The sequence below is a fragment of the Protopterus annectens genome, chromosome 14.part0 (genome assembly GCF_019279795.1).
Source record: "Protopterus annectens isolate FY-2018-M chromosome 14.part0, PAN1.0, whole genome shotgun sequence".
Lineage (NCBI taxonomy): Eukaryota > Metazoa > Chordata > Ceratodontiformes > Protopteridae > Protopterus > Protopterus annectens.
In genome coordinates, this window is record NC_056748.1 from 389,402,920 (window position 1) to 389,427,764 (window position 24,845).

General features: G+C 36.8%; 1 protein-coding gene across 2 annotated transcripts in view; it reads left to right on the forward strand.

Annotated features, from left to right (window-relative positions):
- LOC122789005 (uncharacterized protein PFB0765w-like) overlaps positions 1–24,845 on the forward strand; it is a 344,874-nt gene that overhangs the window by 121,568 nt on the left and 198,461 nt on the right. For both annotated transcript variants that reach the window (XM_044056151.1, XM_044056150.1), the window contains exon 3: positions 13,463–13,518. In XM_044056151.1, coding sequence (XP_043912086.1) covers positions 13,463–13,518 — 56 coding nt within the window. The remainder of the gene's footprint in view (positions 1–13,462; positions 13,519–24,845) is intronic.

The following is a 24,845-nucleotide window of genomic DNA, read 5'->3' on the forward strand; positions in this document are numbered from 1 at the left end:
TAATGGTTAAGGAGAGGTGAATTCAAACCAAGAAATGAAAGGTTAATATTGGCAGTCCAAGATAGTGGGCTATGTACATGCTGGTTTACAAAGTCCATTGAACATGTGGGAGAAATGACAAATGTAGGTTTTGTAAAACCGAATTGGAAACAGTCACACACCTTGTTGCTGGCTGCAACACACTAATGGCAGAAGGACTGTATACTGAAAGGCATAATAATGTGGCGAGACTGTTGCACTGGGGATTGTGCAAACATTATGGTATCAAAGTGGCTGAAAAACACTGGAAACATGAGCCACAAAGTATCACAGAAAATGATGAAGTTTATATCACATGGGATCACCCATTATCAACAGTTCAAAAGATAGATATTAGAAAACCGGATATAGTGGACCAAGAAAAGAAGACAAAAGTAGCATTGAACATTGAAATTGCCACACCCAGTGACTACAGTGTCTTGTGTACAGAGAGACACAAAGTCATAAAATACCAGGATTTGCAGGCAGAAACGAGAGTAATATGGAAAAAAGATACCCAGACAGTTCCAATAGTAGTAGGAACAACGGGTCTTATAAAAAAGAATCTACAATCATATTTAGATATGTTACCAATCCATGTGACCCCATACGAATTGCAGAAGGAGTCATTAGTTGGCACATTGTGGCTGCTGTGAAGAGCACTTTTGGCTGACATCAAAGATTGAAACAATACTAATTTCATGAACTTTAATCGTACTTTGACTTAGGAATGGGGTCCATTCCCATCATGGTATTAGAAACCCAAAGGATTTGGAGAAATTAAAATAAAATAGGAAATCCCAATCTTCTATTTGCCCTCCTGCTGTGATGTGAACTGTAGTCCACTGGTCTTAGAATAGGATAGGATGGGATGGGATAGAAGGCAGTTGTTATCCGGGAGTGTAAGCCATATAGTCAAACTTGTAGATAGGTAGATGAAGGTGGGTCATCGGTATGCAGCAAACTAACAGCCATCACATTGAAAAACAAAACAAAAGTAACTGAGACTAGAAGGAATGATAATGTTCTAAGTAGTCCTGTGTGGCAAACATCAGCTGTTTTATCTGACAGTCAAGGTATGGGGAGCACCTTAGATGGGGTATACATTAAGGGAAATGACCAGTGAACAATGTTGACAAACCTCACAGAAGCCTATGAGACCTTTTAGATGTCTATGTTAGAGGCATCAAAAAGCTCATATCCTGAAAGTCAGTGTTTTTGATCATTCATAAGACTAATCTAATTTGCATTTAGATGTCAGTGCTGAAACTCTTCTCAGAGATAGAAGTACTGTGTTCCATAGCCTTCCTAATTTTTCTGGAAGAGTGCATGACCGTAATGAACCAGCATAATGGGAAACCATTTTATGGATACATAAGATGTGATAGGAGTAAAGATATACAAATTGATAAACTGTATGTATATTCTAAAATGTACTCCCGGGCACAACAGAGTATAGTTATATTTACAAAATTTGATGCAAAGCAGTTTGACCCCACAGCAGTGGTGATAAATTGCCTTAGTAACATCCAGGTAAATTCAGATACTGAAATCAAATTAGATTATATTGAAAAAGAACTATACAAACTGGGCATACACAAAGAACAGGGAGGAGACAGAATTAGTAATAATGACCTGAGAACACTTTGGCAAGAACTTACAGTACCACTACATCTGTTATTTACTAGGTCATTTAAATATGGGGAGATTCCTCAAGATTGGAGACATGGACTTTTTAAACCTATCTTAAGGGAAAGGAGAGTAGGACAAATCAATAAGTTCACTTTCATGTAGTGTCAAAATAATGGAAAAGAATATTTTGGATAAATTATTGTCAGAATTGGAAAGGTTTGGACTTGAAGCTATATGTATATCAGCATGCATATGTTTGAAATAGATCTGTAACCACCTGTAACATGATGCTCTGTAATTATATAATAACACTTATAAATGAAAAATTGAGCTGTGATGTAATTTGTATAGTCTTAACTTCAGCATTTGATAGGGTCATATACAAAACACATCAATAAATTAGAACTAGTGATAAGATGGATAGCTGCATGGCTTACAAATAGGATATGGTAAGTATCATACAGCGATTGGACAGGTGAAATTCTAGGTCACAGTCAGGGTGTCACACATGGTTCTGTCCTAGGCCCATACTTGTTTAGGCTGTATCTTGCAGCTCCATCTTTTTCATCTGCTGTGTTCTATAGTCTGTATACAGATGGCTTGAAAATGGATAAACTGATTACATGTGTTACAGATAGGGCATGTCTGCAAAAGAACTTAGTTAAGTTAACTATATGGGCACATGAGACTAACATGACGATTAATACATCAAAAACTAAGTATATGATATTTGGGAGACATAGACTGAAAGATGAATATTTAATACAGGACACCATGACTGAAACTGCAGACCTGAGTATATGGATAGAGCCAGCTGTGAGTTTTTTTCTATTCATATCAACCAATTGTTTAATGATAGTTCTAAAACTATAGGTTGTATAAAAAGATTTCTAAAGTCTAGGAAATCAGAAATGATGAAATCAGTGTTTACTAGTTACATTGGACCGAAACTTGAGTATGGGATAACAATATGGAAACCTTATAAGAAAATTAGCATAAGTAAATTGGAAACACTACAGTGAAAATGTAGCAAGGGTATATGTGGATCTGAAAATTTAGGTTCTTATGCAAGACTAAAATATCTGAATGTGTACAGTATCATACAGACATTTAAGAGGAGACCTAATTCAGGTATATAGGGCATTTATAGGCAACTACCTCTGGGAATGTTTGAGGTTATCAAAAAGTAGTACAGAATCATCAGAGAACCTATCTAGAAGATTCTATAGGAATGAGAGATGTACTAACTGGTTCTCTGAGAGAGAAGCTGATGCATGGAATAGACTACCAATTACATTAAAGCAAGTACTAGTTTAGATATTTTTAAGAACAACCTGGACACATTACGGGAGTAACTGTTTTTAATATATTGGCAGGCCAGAAGTGCATTATTGCCTATGCCTGAAATATCTGTATATATGTATGGATGAATGGATGGATGGACACCCTTTGGAATTAGAAGGGCTACGGAATATGCTTTTCTGACTTTGGCAGATATGCACTGGTTAAAGTTTAAATTGTTGCTTATAACTCTTCCTGTACCTTCAATGAAGGTGTTTTAATGATTTGACTGCTTATTCTATTGTTAAACAAAAAGCCTACCTATACTTCTTGTTATCTTGTAATTAAATGTTCTTTATTGTGGAGCTTTTCTCCCCGGGCCTCCGCTGAAAGAGGACCTGTGTCCAGTCAGATTTTCCCTGTCAACAAATGTAAATAAATAAAATAAATAATAAAATATTCTGTAATTATAATTTTTGTTCATTTTGTCATGGTGCTACATTTATTGACATTAAATATGAGGCCATTACTACTGCATCAGGTGTATATTTTTTGCAGCTCCTGTTGGAGAACTTTGGCATCTTTTGTTCATAGATTATGATATGTGGTTTGCAATGATCAGCATATTTGATTATGCATATGCCATTTACCACTTTTGTATCTGTGAGAAAAGTCCATAAAGAAGTGGCCTCCAGTACTGTGTCCTGTAGGACACCACTTGAAGCACTCATCAGAAAAGACATGTAACTCCCCTTTCAAACCTGCTGGGTCCTTTAGATTAGCCAGTGTTCTAGTTTTACCAAATAAATTATTTATTGCATGTGATAGAATTAATGGGGCTGCTGCGGTGGTGCAGTGGTTAGCGTTGCCACCTCACAGCAAGAGGTTCTCCGGTTCAATCCTTAGCTGGGGTGCCTTCTGTGCGGAGTCTGCATGTTCTCCCTGTGGTCGTGTGGGTTTCCTCCGGGTGCTCTGGTTTCCTCCCACATCTCAAAGACAAGCTGTAGGTGGATTGGATACTCTAAATTGGCCCTCGGCATGAGTGCGTGCGTGTGTGCCTTCTGTGGAAGGTTGGGTGCCGGGCTGGCAACTCGACACTGTAAAACTCCACTGCCAATCATGAGCAGACAGGTGATCTGCTGTGGCAACCCCTAACCGGGAAAAGCCGAAAGAAGAAGAAGAAGAAGAATGTGATAGAATTAATGATTCTAATAACTTACTTTAAATTGTATTAAAAAGAAATAGCTCAAAGTATTTTTCCTTTTAACTAGTTATTTATTTATACTGTCAGACGACATAAACCCAAAACAATGTAACAGAAACTGGACTCCAGCAGGATACTGTAAGCCTTTTACCTCACTGTCCCAAGTGGTTATGTGAGTGAAGTTCACACAGACATTGTCTGTTGCTTTTGGCTTTACTTCCCATCATCTACTATTTATATTTAATCTGGTAATATTTCAGTTATTCATACAGATGGAATTAAATAGCTCTCAAAACAGGCTCCTGGCCAGTCTGCTGGCAACCATTTACTGGCTTTATTTCCACATACAAAATACATACCCTCAATTAAAGCTTGTAAAGGATTACTATCATTTTGTGCAAAAACATTTTCAGTGAATAATTTGAAAAAGTGTGCAACTGTGAATGTTCAGCTGAAGAACTCCCATTTACTACCCATCCCAGGGTAACTGTATTGTCATCATGGCCTGCTCCAGTAGAAATATCATGCCATATACAGTTATGACAGTCAGAGTAGGTATAGGCTTTTGTTATTCTGTTTATTTTTGCTGTGTCACTTTTAATGCTAGCCCATATAGCTGCTCTTGGTACAACTTTATTAGTCTGAATACATATTGTTATATTGCAGGGTCTATGTCACTACATCAAACCGTCAGTTCAGTGAACGGCATTCATCAGAAATGCCATTCATTAAATTCCCCTCGAGTGGGGGGGCTGTGCCCCCCCCCCCCACTAATTATATATACCAACACTGAGATCACACTACAGTGGGGAAAGGGCACATTTCCCAGTCCTCACTGTACCGCTATCTCAGTATGAACAATTTGACGAACAGCATGTTTGATATAAGTACACTTAAAATGCCCTTCACTGAACTAAATTTTCACTGAACTGATTAGGGACCCATATTGCACTGTCTTATAACAATTCTTTTTGTACCATTTTGTTGAAAACACACTAAACCTGTTGCTGATCGTATTAATCCAATAGACAACATTTTACTTTCATTTGATATAGGCCAATTTCTGTTTTTATGTACCACTTGAATCGTATTTAAGAGATTACATGGATACCATATTAATGGTACCCTCCCCTTAATGTTGGTTTACTGAACACATATAACAGCAATTAGTTTTATTAACAATATCCAAATAGTCATAGTGAATGACAAGGAAAGTATTAAACTGTGGGACCCAATATTTTGCACTCACAGCCTTTTATCTTGCTGTTTTTCATGCTTTTAACTTAACTAGGCTAGTTGGAATAACCTGCCGTACATACTACAATAACTAACGTGATAAATGCTTACTAATATAATGGTGAACTCCAAATATTTAGCTGCCTATTTAAGTTTATACATTACTGTATGAAACAAAATGATCCATAACCATGTAAAAATAACAGAAACAACACAATACTGAACATTTTACAGGTAATACAAACTAATAGCACAAAGAAAAAGCTGTGACACTATAACATAAAAATAATTCCCAGGGCTTGCAATATCATAACACACTCAGATGATTTCATTTTGGTTACTCTTTCTCATTTCTTTAGCAAGCTTCTTGAGCTGGCATTGATACTTCATTTTCTAAAACGAAAAAAAATAAAAGCAGTGTGAAGTCCCTGCTCTGGGCCAGTGATCAAGGAGTCTCAGTCCTCACCACAGACATTGGAGTGGGACATTCACTTGGAACAAAAATGGATACACACAGTATTTTCAGATACAGCTGTCTCACCAAACATAGTTTCCCTTAAGAGCAAAGTACTGGGGCTGGGTTTCCCTCTCTCTCTCTCTCTCCAGGCCCCCAATAAGACTCCCCGCTGATCCAGCTGTAGAGTTGAGTTCTCAGCTGAGTGTGCCAAGCCAAGTCCTCCTCCACCACCCTCTCTGTGAAACAAGTGCTCTGTGTCCCTGCTCCAAGTAGGTGACACACACACTCTTTGAGATTTGATTTACACACACACAGACACACACACACACACACACACACACACACACACACGCACACACACACACACACACACACACACACACACACACACACACACACACACCTGGGAAAGGTTGGCACAGATTTACCAGCTATGCCCCCCTCTGCCCAGACCACCAGAACACTCCAAAGCCAGATACTCTAAGGCTGTTATAAGTATACCCAATTATAGTGAATAAAATTAATATTAATACAAATCGTAGTGTTTGACCAATGCAGCAAGGCTTTCATGAGCAGCCACAGTGTCATCAAATAAATATAAGTATTCTCAAAGGTAAAAATATTCTCTAACAGACCAGCCACAATGAAAAGTTTAAATATATTTTCCAATAAGTAATGAAAAAAACATGAAAATACTAAATATATGTTTATGATAAACACCAGAGTTTCAGTCACAGGAAATATTAAAAATAACACAGATAGAGTCACACAGATACAGAAAACAGTACTTAACTAATCTCACTATTTTCCTGACTGATCTAAAGAATTACTATTCCCTGGTTACTTACTAAAGCAAGGCAAGATTAACCTTCTTATTCAGATTTCAAAAACAGACTGCCCTGAGACTTCTGTCTCATCTAGTATTAAAACATTGTTTCAGTCCTGGATTACAGAATGACATCCCATACATCTGGCCATCTGACTCTGGTTCTCACACTAGCCCCTTCGCTAGAAACTGAACCAGAATTTATCACATATGTGGTACCATACACACAGATACAACTTTGCTGAGATGTGTTATAGCATCTGGAAGCTATAAAACAACCATTTCAAAACTTCCACTCTTCCAGGGTAGCAATTAGTTCATCCCTAAGCACAATACAGTAGGATTCATAGTCCTGGTTTTCACAGACATTTAATCTCTGGCTGCAATCAGAACTGTAAGATACAAGCTTATTGTCTAAACCAGGTAATTTAATTTCAGGCTATTTTTCAAAGTTAACTGGACTGAGATTAACCTCTTCTCTTCCAGTATCCTCTGTTACAATATATTCATTTCAACAGTTATGATACAGTCTGACATACGGGTGTATTTCTTTTCTGTCCAACAGGGCCCAGTGTTGGTATATTTTAACACAAGCAGCTTTACAAATATGTTTTCAATACAAGCATCTGTACAAATCAGTTTGATATACAAATGACATATAATTCTTTACAAAACTTCAACTTGCTACACTGGCGTATGTTACACATTCACTGCCCTGCTTCTCCTGGCATAGCTGGTAATACCTCACATCATCACAAGCAGTATAAGTTGTTATCCGTTACTACTGATTTAATTGCTTTACACTAATCTAGGTACGGCACTTTATCCTGTCTTGATTTTTTTTATTCTCATTTTAATTTTTAACAGTGTACACTAATGGTCCCAATTGTGAAATAACATAAAGACCTCGGTTACTCTTCCAGGGACCTGCTTGCAAAAACTGTTTAATCATTGCACTTTGTCCTGACTGTAAGTGTACAGTAAATTCTGGTGGCACTTTAATATGCTTCTTTGCAGCAAACAGGCTACTTTCTGTCAAAGTCCTTTGTAATTGCTGTAATTATGCATTATGCTGTGCTTCTGTAACTTCAGGACTAGAAACTGGTACATGTGGGTCTGATTGAAACTACACTGGTGTCTGCCCGCCTGTCATCAGTGCATAAGGTGCAATGCCTGTCTTGGCACTTGGAGATGCTCTGATTCATAACACAATACTTGGTAAATATTGAACCCAATTGGTTGCCTTTTCTAGACAGGCCTTTTTAACTTTTCTTTAAGAGTTCTATTCATTCTTTCTACAATTCCATTTGACTGAGGATGGTATGGCACATGAAATTTATGCTAGATCCTTAACAGACTGCACCTGTCTTTCATGACTTGACTAATGAATTGTAGACTGTTATCTAATCTTATTATCTGAGGGCAACCCCAGTGTGAAACTACATGAGTACACAATGCTGACACTGTGTTTTTTTGCTGTACAATTTTTCGTTGGTATTGCTTTGACCTATTTAGAAAATGTAACCACAACAACCAGCAAGTGACTATACCCTCCCTTTGCAGGAGGTCCTGCACAATCTATCTGCACACTTTTTATGAATTCTCCATTGTAATTCATTACTCCCAAAGGACAGTGACATTTGTAAGATGCACTGTACCCTTTCTTTACACTGAAATCTAACTTAAGACTGTATATTAATGCCTAGAAACTTTACTTATTCTTATAATAATTGCATTTTCTGCATTTTGACTTTATAACCTGCTTTTTATAAAGCCAGAAAAACTTCATGTACTGTCTACAAATGTTCTTCTTTGACCTATGCTTGAATCAGTATATTATGTATGTACTGAATAATTTTGCCACCCTTATTAAATTGTCTAAGTACTGTTGCTAAAGCTTGATGGAAAAACACAGGACTGTTATGAAACCCATATGGTAACCTAGTCATTAATATTGCTGATCTTTATAAGAAAAAGTAAATGTCTTCCGGGAATCTTCAGTTATTGGAATCACAAAAAAATCCATTAGCCAAATCAATGATTGAAAAATATTTGTTTTTGCAACTCTGTTTGCTGGTTGTATGTTCCACATGAGTAGTGTATTTATTTACTAACCATAAATCGAAGACTAAGCAGTAGCTTCCATTTTTTTCTTAACTGGTCAAAAAAATGCATTAGATATACTGACACCCTTTTTATTACACTCTGTTCTTCCTACTGTTTAATACATTCTCTGTTGTCATCCTCCTCTACCTTTGGAATTGCATACTGTTTCTGATATAGGAGTATTCTACCATGTGAAGCCATAACTTGCAGTCTGTTTTGCTTCACCAAACCACAATCCGTTTTACTCTGTGCCCATAGATCTGGATAACGTGAGAGCAGATCTTGTTGTAAATCTGAAGCTGCAACATTGATGCTAGGATTTTTTTTTTATCCTGACAAATCATAGGCATTACATTACAAATCTGCTGTCTCTTATCTCTGCAAGTACACTGTTGACTAAATCAATTTTTACTCCTAAGGTATTTAATACAGTCATACCCAGTACGGTAGAGTCACACTGGGGGTGTATGAAATGAAATTTGAATTTCTTTATCTGGCACATTATGTTGTTTTTAACAAAAAAAAAAAAAAAACATTCTTTAATGGGATGACTACGATGTGTCTGTACTGTAGAACCTTCAAACCCTGGTAAGAGTATGGTACAATGAGCATCTGTAGGCAGATTTTTGTTAGTAGCTGAAACCGCTGCTTCACTTTAAGTCAGAACCTTATCCCATTTCTGCCTCTCTGCCCAGAGTGTTATAAATGGTTTACCATTAGCTTCCGAGGTTAAAGAGATCAGGTAGCTAAGCTGGGAAGGGTTAGCACAGCCTTAGCTATCTAGCTGAATATTTTGCAAGTCTTCTTCAGCTGTCTGCTCAGAGCTGACAAAGCTAACATTTGTCTGTGCATTTTGAACTTGTTGTACAGTTTGCACTGAAGTGTCTGATAAAACTGTGAATGCAGGGGCAGCTGCATGGATCAAAACCTGTGGAGGCACCTCTTCATCCCTCAATGTTTTGTGTAAATGTGGATTTACACTATCCACTGCTAACTGCGAATGATGCAGATCAGGATATAATTAGACTGCATTGACTACACCTTGTGGGTTAACTGTTGGCTTTCTATAGTTATCTTTAGCCTCAAAATTGGGTCTATCTTTAATCCTAGTCCAATCTTTGTCTAGAGGTGGATATTTTCCCTCCTTTATTTATTTGTTTTTCCATTCCCAATATTTTGAGCACTTTTTCTTACTATGCCCTAGCTGTTTTCAAAAATAACAGGTCATAGCCAAAGAGATACCAGCCGGTCTGTCTAGGTTTGGTTTCTTTCTGACTACTGCTACTTCAGAATTGTCTACTGTCTCAAATGCAAAAATCCTACACACATGTTTACATGTATTCAGTAGCTGTTTTTGCTTAATAATAATTTGTGCAGCTTCTCGTCTAGAGTTTGCCTTAGTTGCAATATTTAACTTGATGGCATTTTCTAAACCATGTATGTGCTGTAAAAAGGTTTCTACCAAGTCTGATGCTACATCTGGTTCACTCATTTTTATTAGAATATCCGTGGACTACTTCAAATGCCTGTTTGCATAGTCTAGAATTTTCTAACAGATTATCATGTTTAGGATTTTAAAGTGATCAAGCAGCCTTGAATCAAAGTACATCTTTTGGGTGAATGTCTGTAATGTAGAATGGAAGTGTTCCGTAGAGCTCTGTAACTCTGATCTTTGCTGTTCTATCTATTCTTTCAAGTGTTTGGGGACAAAAGCTTTGAAACATTCTTGTAAATCATTATACCAGTGTTCTTGAGATGTTATGTCTAGCCAGTCTTCAAATGTAACTAAGTTCTGAAAAATACATTTTTTATCATCCTGTTTGCACAAGATTTATGAGTTTTTTCCAACAAATATCTTTATTAAAGTTTCACACATGACATAGGCAATCTTACATTTATAGAAATGAAAAACAAACAACATGACATCACTTTAGTTGCAAACAATATACATCACAGACACCATTGAAACAACTGTAGTTGCAAACATTATACATCACTTATAATCTATCCAGTCATTGTCAGTTAAGCATTATATTAAACCTCATTCCTACTCTGCATATATTGTTCCCACAGTTCCCATTTTTCCTATGTAGTTTCCTCCCTTTTCTAAAGATTTCAATTCCAGTTGTTTTATCTCTGTTACTATATTCACTACTTCTAATAAAGTTGGTCTAGACTTTATGATATGATTTATGAGTTTTGATCTGTCATACAACTCATTTTCTGATGAAAGTGCTGTTAATGAAAGAATATTACCATGGACTGGCACAACTCATTCAAATGAAGATCTTCTGTATGCAGGGGTTGAGGATAAGGAAGATTCATTGTCTCTTTCTCTTTATGTATCTGCTTCTACCATTAAACCCTCTAAATATTTATTATTTAATCTTTAAATCCTTACATTATATCTTGTACATGCTTTAAAGGCTGTGTATATAGTTGTATTGTCTCCCTTTCCTTTTATCAGCATTATTTTTATCATTTATAGCTTTTGAGAAAGTATCGAGCTGACCTGGCACATCTGGAATATCAAAATGGTTGAGTAGAGTTTGTTATGTCTAAACATTTTGTTTGCCCTGCTGTGTGATGACATGTAGAATGACTACTGCAGTGGATGGTGGTGGAACTGCAGGTTGATGCAGCATGTAATGAAAGTATTCTAACATGCCTTTACACACAATAGCTGTTTTTGCATTATGCTTAGAAAAGCCAATTTATCACATTGCTTAAATTTTTTCATCTAGTCAGTCTATATAACTTTTTAAATGCATCTTTAGGCTATAACTGCACAGACAGTTTTAAAGAGTATTTACACTTAGCAGTTTGACTTGTTAAAAAATCCATACTGGAAATTTATACTTACAGAAAATTTTCCATGCTTTGTCATGAAATGGCCAGTTCAGTAAAGAATCAAAGGATAGTCATCCATATACTTCTGTTTCACCCACTCACCAATTTTTCACCACAGGAAGTTGCTTTGTTGAAGGACTTTTTGGATCTGTATACTCAATGCTAAGAGTTTTCTAGCATTGTCTGTAACTGGAACATAGGTTTCTTTGAGTCGTTTATGCCTTTCAAACTAACTGGCTTACCACTGATAGAACTGACTATACTAATAATTTACATTAAATTGTAATAAAAAGAAATAACTCAGAAACCTTTTCCTTTTAACTGCTTATTTATACTGTCAGACAATATAAACCCAAATCTATGTAACAGAAATTGGACTCTAGCAAGTTACTGTAAGCCTTTTACCTCACTGCCTATTCAAGCAGTTACTTTTACCAGCGTACTTGGTTAGACAACATTTTTGTTCTTTTAGGAAGCTAATGGGTTGCAAGTGTGACTGGTGAATGAATTCCAGTAAAGCTCTTTTTTTTTAGTAGTTTGTTGGAAAAATACAGGTAATTTCTTGTACATTTAATTAGGAAAAACAACATTAACCTTTGGCATTTCTAAGCATGCAGGAAGAATGAAAGATTATTCCTAGCTATACATCAAATTATTAGGCTCCTACAGTCTGGAAATATTGTGAGTTATGTTAAACTCCCACATTCCAATGTTATTTAAACATAATACACCTGGTTATAGATTAGCTTAGACTCTTACATTTCTAGGATCTTCTGATAGCATAAAGCAATTATAGCTCATTTGTACTGGAACCACACAGAGCAAATATAAGCACAATGAAACAATACAAAATGGAGTAGGGAAACCCATTTTATATTTACACAGCACTAGCAGTATGACATTTAATGCTTTTAATTTGTCAGTTATTCCCCTCTTGTAGAATAATGTTGAAAGCATTAAAACACCAAGATAAGCAGTATGCCCTTTATCAATTTCTGTTGTTACATTTTTAAAGAATGTCACAAGTTTCAAAGGCAGCATCTTCCCTAACAAATCCATAGTGTTCCATATCTGACAGAAGAAGGTCATCTGTCATTACAAGTCCCATATGACTCTTTTTCATGGCTTTACATTAATTGCTACTCAGGCTGATGGGTCTAAAATTATATGAGCCTGATCTCCTACAGCCCCCCCCCACACACACACACATATACACACTTGTGAACTGGTAGCACTATTGCTTGCCACCATGGATTAGGCATGTCCATTTGTTAATGTTTTGTTAGCATAATTGATTGTGGTTAAGTCTTATAACAGCAATCATACAAATAAAGCATTGATTTGGAGCATAGACTGTTTAGTGTTTCCCTTGGTTTTAGCAGGTCTAAAAACAGATGTATTTAACATTCCAAATGTAAAATTTGTTTCAAAGCAATTTAATATAAACAAGACAAAGAAAGTTAAGAAAAAAAAGGAAAGTAGACTAAAATAAAACAGAGCAGGGAAGGAATGAAAGAAATACAAAAATAACATGTTTTTATTAATGGTTTTAGAGCCAAGAAAAAAACACTGTTTAGATCCACCACTGAATAAGGCAAACAAAGATAATGAGCATATTTGCTTATTTTATAGGAAAAATACTCAGTACTTTGAACTGGAATACTTGACAAAATATGAAGTGCAGAATAATATGAAGCTGATATTGTACCATTTTAAATTGTCTAACCTACATCAGTTTCCATGGAGTAGTGTTTATCTATGTTTTGGTTACATTCTAATCATTTCTGTTTATCTTTGTTTATGCTTCAAACAAATAGCATTTAACGACTGTTTATCTCTGCTTATATTCCAGACAGTCCAGTTCAAATTCTACAGGACCAAAAGGCCCAAGCTCAGTCAGTAATGCAGGTAATTATCAAGTTTCTTATTCACAGGACAATTACTTGCAAAGGTGAAGTCTTTTTACTCTAAAAGTGCATTGCCTAGAAGGCCCCATATAAATAAAACACAATTTAATTATTTCTTCTGATTTCTGTCAGTGTCTGATTTTGTAATCTTTTCCCCCAAACTCTTTTGACTTTCTATGAAGTGTTACATTGTCTCTCTTTGGAATGTGTCATATCAAGTGCTATACCTTATATAACATTGCACAGTGGGTAGACATGAGGATCCATTCACTCGCTTTCACACTATTTTAACCATACCTCTCAATTTTCCAGATTTTCACAGAATCTTCAGATTTTTGCCTCATATTTTTGATCTGTTACTCATAAAATGCATGGTTTTCTGGCAAAATTTTGAGAACTGAAGGCACCAAATAATGACACACATTTCAGTTTCAGACTTTATATCTTTTAGAAAATGTATGGTAACACAAAACCTGTTATTCTATCTACTTTCTAAGTTTATGAGAGCAACATTTATGATCTATCCCTGTTTTAGGCCTTTGCCTCCAGATTTCTTGTGCAAAAAGGTTGAAATGTATGGTTTTAACAAAGGAAAACAATTAGGTCATTTTTCTTTCTGCAACAAAAAAGGAGAGGCATAAAATTCTGTTTAGCAGTTTTAAATTGTCAAAAAAAAAAAATCAAATACAGCAATTGTAATATATCGACGTACAAAAGCTGAGATCCAGCAATAGCGATGGTTAAAACAATTAAAATAACAAATAGTACCATGCGCTGGGTCAAACGGCTGATAAACGAATAATTCTTACTTCTCACAGTCCAGAAAACAAATCAGATAGGATACGTTGTCCATAAAACAATATTACATCCAAGAAACACAGCAACGAAATCTGCAGCCAAAAGTTAAAATGAAGCAGTTTATTGTTGAAAATGTAAGCGCTTTCACCCGAAGGCTTCCTCAGACATTTTAATTGCACATACACCATTAAAAATTTAAATACCAAGGTAATTCAACCTATTGGTTAAAACTAGTCATGTGTAGGATGACCAGATGATGGCTCATGTTAAAACAATATTCAAGTAACTTAGAAGCGCTGTTACTTATAACAACAACAACACGCATGTAAAAAATGAGCACTTTACATAAGATATATCTGGATCTCTAAAAAAGCTCTATACAGATACATATACAATTCAATAAATGCTTAAAAACAAAATACTTTATAATAAGGGTATACAAATATAATCTAACAATCTAATAAGATTGTAAGAAGTCATATGAAGGCTATCACTTGGGTCTATGACACCTCTTTTTCCTCAACAAAGGTGCAATATTTCATTAAGACCAGGGTGTTTATCTGCCCTGCACCTAATGATCCATCTCATCTCCCTATCTAAAGCATGATTTATGAGGTCCCCTCCTCTAACATTGGTGAAAACTTCCAGAATAACACAGAAAGTGAATGTATGTTGGGAGCCTGAGGTTTTAACATGTCGAGCTACTGCACTGGTGTCATTGCCTGTCCTTATCTGGTAAAGATGTTCCCTAATCCTCTCTTTGAATGCCCTATTGGTTTTACCTATGTAAAAGGAAGTACAGGCAGAGCATCTGGCCAAATAAATCACATTGTAACTCATACAATTAGTATTAGTCTTAAATTTAAACTCAAACTGAGTAATAGGATGCACAAAAGAAACCCTTGTGTCAATATAATCACACTGATTACAGTGTCCACATGGTCTCGTATTATAACAAGGATCACTGCTTCTGCCCATCTCAAAACCCAAACTCTTGTGACATAACAAACTTTTAATGTTAGGTTTATTCTTGTAGGCCACCAAAGGTTTAGGACCTACTACGTTTCTAACCATTGGATCCAGGGTCAATATTTCCCAACGTTTCTCTAGAAAACCCCTAATTGCTCCAGCATCTTGAGTGTAGTATAATGGTGCTCTAACGGGTTGAACAGAAGCTATTGGATCAATGGATACTGCTTCTCCCTCATTGGAACTATCAGAAAAATATGGTCTGGCTTGACTTGATCTAAGGTTATTGACTTCTAACTCCATTCTGTTAAAAATACTCCCATCATATCCTCTGTTAATGAACATATCTCTCATCCTATTAACTTCTTCTTTATAACCCGTTTCACTTGGATTCAACCTAGCTGCTCTCATGATCTGCCCCTTCATGACGTTGTTAAACACATAGGTAGGGTGCATGCTCTGCCTGTGCAACAAAGCATTCCTATAACAGGGTTTTCGATGTATAGAAGTATTCAGTAGTCCATTAGGAAGTCTATTCAAAAAGACGTCCAAAAAGGAAATCCTGTCCCTAGAATGGTTCACTGTAAACTTAAGGAAATCAGTGGAGTGATTGATGTCATGAAAAAATATCAATAACTCATCAGTGGTCCCAAACCAAATCAAAAAGAGGTCGTCCACAAACCTCTTGTAGAAGCCTACATATTTCCTGAAAAAACAATTACCAAGGAGGTACTGCTCTTCCCAACTTTTCATAACAATGTTGGCGTAGCTATTGGCACAAGAAGTGCCCATAACTACGCCATCATTTTGTAAATAAATCGATTCATCAAACATGAAGACATTGTTGGTCAATATAGTCTCCAAAAACAGGCTTAACAAATCTATACTTTTGCCTGTGTATAATGAATTGGAGTGTAAGTATCGTTGAAAAAATGTAACACCCAAATCATTAGGTATAATAGTGAATAAACTCACCACATCTATTATTAGTAACATTCCTGGTATTAACAACTTGCTCATTACTAAAAGGTCTGGGCCAAGTAAACACATGATTATTATTAAAATCTCTTGCATCCCTTAGAATCTTACTCTTCTTTTGTTCAAATAAACGTTTTTCAAATAATAATACATTGTCAATAACATTCTCCAACAATACATCAACAGCTTCATTAACACATTTCAATTTAATATTATCATACAATTCATTCACTGTTCGTTGCAAAGTCTCTTCTTTTGGTTTATGAAAGTCTATCAAAAGTTTCATGTAATTAAAACTCAGCTCTAGATTAAGCTGCTGCCACTTAAACAACAATTCACGGAATGTGTTACCTGAAGTGGGCATTGTACAGGGCCTTCCTAAAGTACATAAATCAGTGAGTAATCCTCCTATGAGACCAATTGTCTCAGGACAAGGGTGGCTCACTGAACCGATGTCCATTTATGTTGAGTATTTTGCACGACCATTGGTTGACAGTAACCCACACATCCTAAAAGATAGTAAACAGTTTTTGTTGGAACTATATGATTTTATGAAAGATGTGGACCACCAACGTGAGTTTTTATTGGTCACTCTAGATGTGGTGAGTTTAGAATAAACCTAACATTAAAAGCATGTTATGTCACAAGAGTTTGGGTTTTGAGATGGGCAGAAGCAGTGATCCTTGTTATAATACGAGACCATGTGGACACTGTAATCAGTGTGATTATATTGACACAAGGGTTTCTTTTGTGCATCCTATTACTCAGTTTGAGTTTAAATTTAAGACTAATACTAATTGTATGAGTTACAATGTGATTTATTTGGCCAGATGCTCTGCCTGTACTTCCTTTTACATAGGTAAAACCAATAGGGCATTCAAAGAGAGGATTAGGGAACATCTTTACCAGATAAGGACAGGCAATGACACCAATGCACTAGCTCGACATGTTAAAACCTCAGGCTCCCAACATACATTCACTTTCTGTGTTATTCAGGAAGTTTTCACCAATGTTAGAGGAGGGGACCTCATAAATCATACTTTAGATAGGGAGATGAGATGGATCATTAGGTGCAGGGCAGATAAACACCCTGGTCTTAATGAAAGGGTGCATATTGCACCTTTGTTGAGGAAAAAGAGGTGTCATAGACCCAAGTGATAGCCTTCATATGACTTCTTACAATCTTATTAGATTGTTAGATTATATTTGTATACCCTTATTATAAAGTATTTTGTTTTTAAGCATTTATTGAATTGTATATGTATCTGTATAGAGCTTTTTTAGAGATCCAGATATATCTTATGTAAAGTGCTCATTTTTTACATAATGTGTGTTGTTGTTGTTATAAGTAACAGCGCTTCTAAGTTACTTGAATATTGTTTTAACATGAGCCATCATCTGGTCATCCCACACATGACTAGTTTTAACCAATAGGTTGAATTACCTTGGTATTTAAATTTTTAATGGTGTATGTGCAATTAAACATTTTCAACAATAAACTGCTTCATTTTAACTTTTGGCTGCAGATTTCGTTGCTGTGTTTCTTGGATGTAATATTGTTTTATGGACAACGTATCCTATCTGATTTGTTTTCTGGACTGTGAGAAGTAAGAATTATTTGTTCATCAGCCGTTTGACCCAGCGCATGGTACTATTTGTTATTTTAATTGTTTTAACCATCGCTATTGCTGGGTCTCAGCTCCGTTGGCTTGGTGTGTGTCTCTTTTTTTTGTACGTCAATATATTACAATTGCTGTATTTGATTTTTTTTTTGACAATTTAAAACTGCTAAACAGAATTTTATGCCTCTCCTTTTTTGTTGCAGAAAGAAAAATGACCTAATTGTTTTCCTTTGTTAAAACCATACCTTTCAACCTCTTTGCACAAGAAATCGGGAGGCAAAGGCCTAAAACAGGGATAGATCATAAATTTTGCTCTCATAAACTTAGAAAGTAGATAGAATAACAGGTTTTGTGTTACCATACATTTTCTAAAAGATATAAAGTCCGAAACTCAAATGTGTGTCATTATTTGGTGCCTTCAGTTCTCAAAAATTTGCCAGAAAACCATGCATTTTATGAGTAACAGATCAAAAATATGAGGCAAAAATCTGAAGATTCTGTGAAAATCTGGAAAATTGAGAGGTATGGTTAAAATAGTGTGAAAGCGAGTGAATGGATCCTCATGTCTACCCACTGTGCAATGTTATATAATAATATATTGACACACACTATCTTCAGAGACCTTATCTATTTTTTTTAACTGTACTTGTCTTTGGGTCCTCTCCTCATTGGCCACAACCCGGGCCCCAAGGTTCACAAAGATAAAAGTAAATACATTACATATATCAGTACTATATATGAATTTAATGTAGCATTTTGCAGCATGTTTGAAAAAGTGTGAGGAAAGCAGTGTAAATCCACACAGACAGAACATGCAAACTCCACAAAGATAGAAAGCATTGGTGAATATTAGAGACGAAATACAGCAATATTACCACTGAGCTACCGTGCTGCTTAATACTTGAAAACAGCACCACGTCATAGTATTGTTAATCTCTTTTTTCTATATTATATTATATTATATTATATTATATTATATTATATTATATTATATTATATTTTTGAATTCCTACAGTTGACCATCAGCTGCTCATGGTACCCCTCCTCTTTTTCTGTGTTCCTGAAGGCAACTGGTCCCCTGGATCTGATGTTTGTGGCTGCAAGGAGAACAAGCATTCAAGTGCAGTACCTTACTGTTGTCAAGAAGAGAATTTTTATTTTTTGGTTTATGCCCTAGCAAGCAAACCTCTCCCCATGGACACAACATACAAAGATTCAATCACAGAATCATATGAAGTTTATTGCTTTGTCCCTTATTTTTATGGTTAATATTGTACCCAGACTTGAATGACTGAGACAGTGGCAGCAGCATCAAACAAACAACCCCTTACCCCTAGGATAGGTGAGCCAGAAAAATGCCAATCATTTCCATATCCTCCAACTGACTCTGTAGTAGCCAACATTGTTTTTTTAAACACCTTTATTAAATTATCACTTAAGACATAGGCAAACCTATATTAATAGAAAAGAAACAAACCATATAAACATTTTCAATTTACATACATTACACATCACATACATTTTCTTTCTTTCTTTAGAACTATCATCAGTCCAACATTACACAGGACAGTCTCATAGGATGTTACTAGGCTATTGGCCCTAGGGCTCTTATAAGTGTAGCCAAGAGTTTAGCCCATGTTTAGACAAGTCAGCACCCAAAACCCCTGTCCAGCAGGGACACGGGTGAATTCCAGGGGTGTATTTTCTGTTTTCCATCCAGTTATCCAAGGTGTGCTGGAAAAGGGACAATGAGGTAATCTGCTTGACATGGAGAGGGAGTCTACTCCACAGATGGTGGAGTCCAGGGACACAAATCTGTCCCACCAACAAGTCCTATTGATGTCACAGACCAGGTTGAGGTCACACATGTGGGTTATTTGAGTGGAGCTTGACTTGTAAATTTGCAGTAGTCCCATCAAGGCAGGGTCTGAGATTGCTTTGTATGCCAGACAGAGGTCACCTCTGAGGAGTCTGAATAAAACTGAGTAGAGGGACAGGGCTTTTAGCCTATCTGTGTAGGGTAGATGTTTGAGGCCCTGGATTCTTCTGTTGAGGAACCTCTGTGGTCTTGCCAGCTGTTGTGTGTGTTTTGTGCGCTACATGCCAAAGGGGAACATTGTACTCAATAACTGGCCTTATAAGGGAAGAATACAGAGATGTTATGACCACCTTGTCCCTGGATGAGATACCCTTACTTATGAGGTGCACCATATAGAAATCTTTCCGTACAATGGAAGCAACATGGTGGTTAAAACTCACGTTGCTATCAACCTGGGTGTCCAAGTCCCTCATGACTGATTGCATGCTTAGGACATTGTTATTAATGTGATAATATGTGAGGACATCACTCTCTCCAAAGGGAATGATGATGCATTTTTTGGCATTCAGCTTGAGGCCATGTTTCTGGCACCAGTCATTTGTTTGGGTGAGACCCTCTTGGAGGATGTCTGCATCACTTGGGGAAATGATGACCATGCCCAGTTTGCAGTCATCTGCAAACTTGGTCAGCCATAGCCCACTGGTTTTGGCCTGCACCTCAGAGAAATATATCCCAAATAACAGAGGCCCCAAGACCAATCCCTGGGGTATGCCACTTGTTATGGGTCTACTGCTTGAGGTGTCTTCCCCTATTTTGATTAGGTGGGTTCTATCAGTGAGACAGTTTGCTACCCATCTGATAACATATGGATTGATACCTAGATGAGAGAGTTTGTCTGCTATGCCCGAGTGGGGAATAGTGTCAAAGGCCTTGGCCACGTCTGCACAGTCTTCCCTTCATCCATGGCTTTGGTGACTGTCTCAAAGAAGGCAACAAGATTTAACAGACATGACCTCCCCTTGACAAAGCCAAACCATGTGGGGTCAAGTGTTTAGATGTTGCCAATGTCCCTGTTAATGAGGTCCATGAAAATCCATTCCATGGCCATGCAGATCAGGCTAGTTAGGCTAATGGGTCTATAATTTCCAGGATCGGTGGATGCTCCACCTTTGTGCAAAAGGATGACAGTGGCTGTCCTCCACTTGGCTGGGACAAAGCTGGTACTTGGGCTTTGGTTGAATAGGGTGCCTAATGGTGCTGCAAGTTCATGCCTGAGTTCATGTAGGATGCAGCCTGGGATGTTATTGCGTCCCATGGAGACTATTGTTTTGCCTTTGAGAGGGCATTGATGACCTGTTCTCTAGAGATAAGGGAAGGGTGTCAGGTAATGGGGATGTCCTGATTTACTAATGGGGGGACAGAGGGGTGAAGTTTTCACTGAATCTGTCAGCCAGTAGATTGGCTATATCTATAGCATTTGTGTATGTGGTGTCCTTGACCACCAATTCTGAACAGATCTGGGTGATTTCCTTTGAGATTGCGGACATATGTGAAGAAGGCCTTATAATTTGTTCGGTCCCTGCCTTCCCTTTAACCTCATTCCTCCTCTTGAACATTATTCTGCATGTGTTGCTCCTACAAGTTTCATTTATTTCTATAGAATTTCCTCCTCCCCTTTTCTAAACATCTCTCTTGCAGTTTTTTTATCTCTTTTATAACATTCAGTACTTCAAACACAGTTGTTTTAGACTTTTGTTTTCCATTTTTCTAGTAATTTCTTTTTTGGCAGGGAACATAATTAAACTTCACAAGGCCTTACTACATCTAGGCAATTCAGATCCTGTGCCCCAGAGCTAAAGGATCATTTATTTATTTTATTTGTATTTGTTTTCTGGGGTACAGCACTGATTTCCATGGGCCTTTTTCAAACTCGGCCCAGAAGTGTTGTCTACTTACATGACTTACTAAAGGAATCAAACTTGTACCACTGGATGACAGGAAACACACCAATGGACCACAGGGGATAAATATAAATTCCTTATTTACTGCAATTTGCTCTCCCACTATTTCTGACAAAGTGGTCTGTATGGATTTTTTTAAATCTGCCAACTCATTACACTCTCAAAGGACATATTAACAGCAATCTCCTTCTTCCCCATCACACTTACAACATTTTCTATGTCCCTGAAGAAAAAATCTTTGAAGTCTGATTGGGGTATGAAAATACCCCTGCAAAATGTATAAACATTCTGGACTGTGTTTCATACTTGGGAGACATACATATGTTCTCCCACCGTGTCCTTGTAAATTGCTTTTCTAGTTTCTTTTCTAATAATTTCTAAAGTCCTCTGATTGATTCTTATAATTATTGTGCTATATTTTATATATTCTACTAATTATCTATTTTCTAACATCAGCTTCTGTTCTAGCTTCCACTAAAAAGTCTACTAGAGTAGGTCTTTCACTTATGAGTCCCTTAACACTTTCTCTTTGCCAACACTCTGATATCAATCCCAGATAGGGAAGGCAGTCTCTTGCCTACAGTGCAAATGTCTTCTTGGCCTCACCCCACTCTATTACCTTTCCTTTTCCAGTTATTTGCACCCAATATCTTGGTTCCTTTACCAGTTTCTCCCATAAATTCACCCCCTATTAACTATTTTCTGTACCCCTACTTGTAGTCATCCAAATTGGCAAAATCTCCTTTTTTCATTCTTGTGATGGCTTAGTTCTTAGAGTACTTTCTGCAGTGTTATGAATGTAATATTCTGTAAGGTTATTATTATTCTCCTTAAGTATCTGCATCAAAAATCCCATTGTTTCTTTATTTCATAAACTTCCTCCCTACAACATCATCACAATTTTCCACTCTGAATTATAACCTTCTGCTTGCGCTATATTGATTAATTGTTTAGCTCTAAAATACCCATTCAAATCAGGTAATCCTAAACCACCTTGTTCTATCCAAAGGATCAACCTATCCCAATTAACTCTTGCCCTCTTTCCTCCCAGTTAAATTCCACCATCTCTTCATTAATTATTGTCTATAAATCCTCCTCTGGTTGATAAAAATATCCCCGACTGTATATAAAACTAAAGGGACTAAAAATATTTTCACTGCTTGTATTTTACTATCCATATCTATAAACAAAAGCTTCCAGTTTCTCAGTTTTTGTATTAACTTTTGTTTAGTCTCTTCCCACATATTATTCGCTCCCATAATAGAAGCTGTTTTAATCCATATATCTAAATACTTCATCTTATCATGTCCCCATAAATATGAGTATTGCTGAACCAACTCATGTGTATGTAATTAACGGCTATGGCCTTTGTTTTATCTTTGTTAATTTTATACCTGAAAAATACTTGAAACTATCTGAAAATGTTCCACAACACTGAGATGTCCTTGTCTGGATTTATCAGGTACAAAATAATATCATTTGCAAATTAAACCAGCTTTTCTTGATTACCACTCCAATTATATCCTTGTACCTCTGTGTCCCTTATTTTATTTGCCAATTGCTCTAAACATAAATCAAATAAAAAAGTGGAAAGAGGACACCCCTTTCTGGTTCCTCTGTTCAAATACAATTTATCTAAGAGAAACTCTCCCATTTTAATTCTTGCCTCTAATCCTTCATATTCTGCTAATATACCTTATTATTGTATTAGGGAATTCAAATGATTCCATTGCCCTCCTCAAAACATCCAGGTTTACTCTTTTGAATGCTTTCTCTGCATCAAGACCTACCAACAACAGCAGAATCTTCTTACATTCTGCTTCCTTCTAGATCTTCATTGTTCTGTTAAGGTTGTCAAATGTTTGCCTCTCCACCACAAAACCACACTGATCCATATGTATCAATTTTGGTAGCACCTTTTCCGTTCTTATAGCTAGTATAGCCATAAATACTTTATAATCATGTTTAAAATTGAAATGGGTATATCTAAAGCTGGGCCTGATGGGTCTTTACCATCTGTAGGAAATAAAGCCACTGCAACTTTCTTCCAAGATGTAGGTGATTCTCCTCTTTTTAAAATACTGTTCTCTCAGATTGTTATAACCTTTCTTCCTTCCTAACTTCCACATTACCACAGGAATACCATCTGTTCCTGGAGACTTCCAGACTGATCATACATCATCATTTTTATCTACTCTCCTCCTATCTTAAATGTTAGTTGTTGAGCTTCATATACCTCCAACCTTGACATAATTAAGTCTTCCATAAATATTTCCATTTGTGCTCTCTCTTGATTTCCTCATCTCTGCTTTATACAAATTTTCATAACATTTCTAAAATATCGCTAGTCCCTCCACATGATCTCTTGTTATTTTTCTTGTTATAGAATCCCTAAGTTTAGCAACAACCCTTTCTATTTTTTGCTGTCTAAGTCATTGTGCTAAACATTTTTGTGCTCTGGAGTTGTTGTCAAAAAATAGTTGCTTAAGATTTATCTTTCTAAACTCATACATATTATCCAAATACTTCATTTTCTCTTTAGAACTCTGCAGTTGCACCTCTTCTTGTTACTTGAGATTCCCATTATTCATTCATAGGATCATAGGATTATAGGAGGTTACTAAGCTATTGGCCCTGAGGCCCTTATAAGCCTAGTCAAGAGTTTAGCCCATGTTTAGACAAATCAGCACCCAATACCTCTGTCCAGCAGGGACATGGGTGTAATCCCAGGGGTATATTTTTTGTTGCCCATCCAGTTATCCAGGTTGCACTTAAAAAGGGGTAAAGAGGTATTCTGCTAGATGTGGAGATGGAGTCTATTCCATAGATGGGGAAGTCTCTGGGACACAAATCTGTCCTGCCAACAAGTCATGTTGATGTCACAGACCAGGTTGAGGCTGCGCGTGTGGGTTACTCGAGTGGAGCTTGACTTGTGGATATGCAGCAGTCTCATCAAGGTGGGGTCTGTGAACACCTTGTCTGCCAGACAGAGGTCACCTCTGAGGAGTCTGCATGAATCTGAGTAGAGGGACAGGGCTTTTAGCCTATCTGTGTATGGTAGATGTTTGAAGCCCTGGATTCTCCTGGTGAGGAACCTCTGTGGTCTCTCCAGCTGCTGCATGTGCTTTGCGAGGTACATGGCAAAAGGGGCATTGCACTCAATAATGGGCCTTATAAGGGA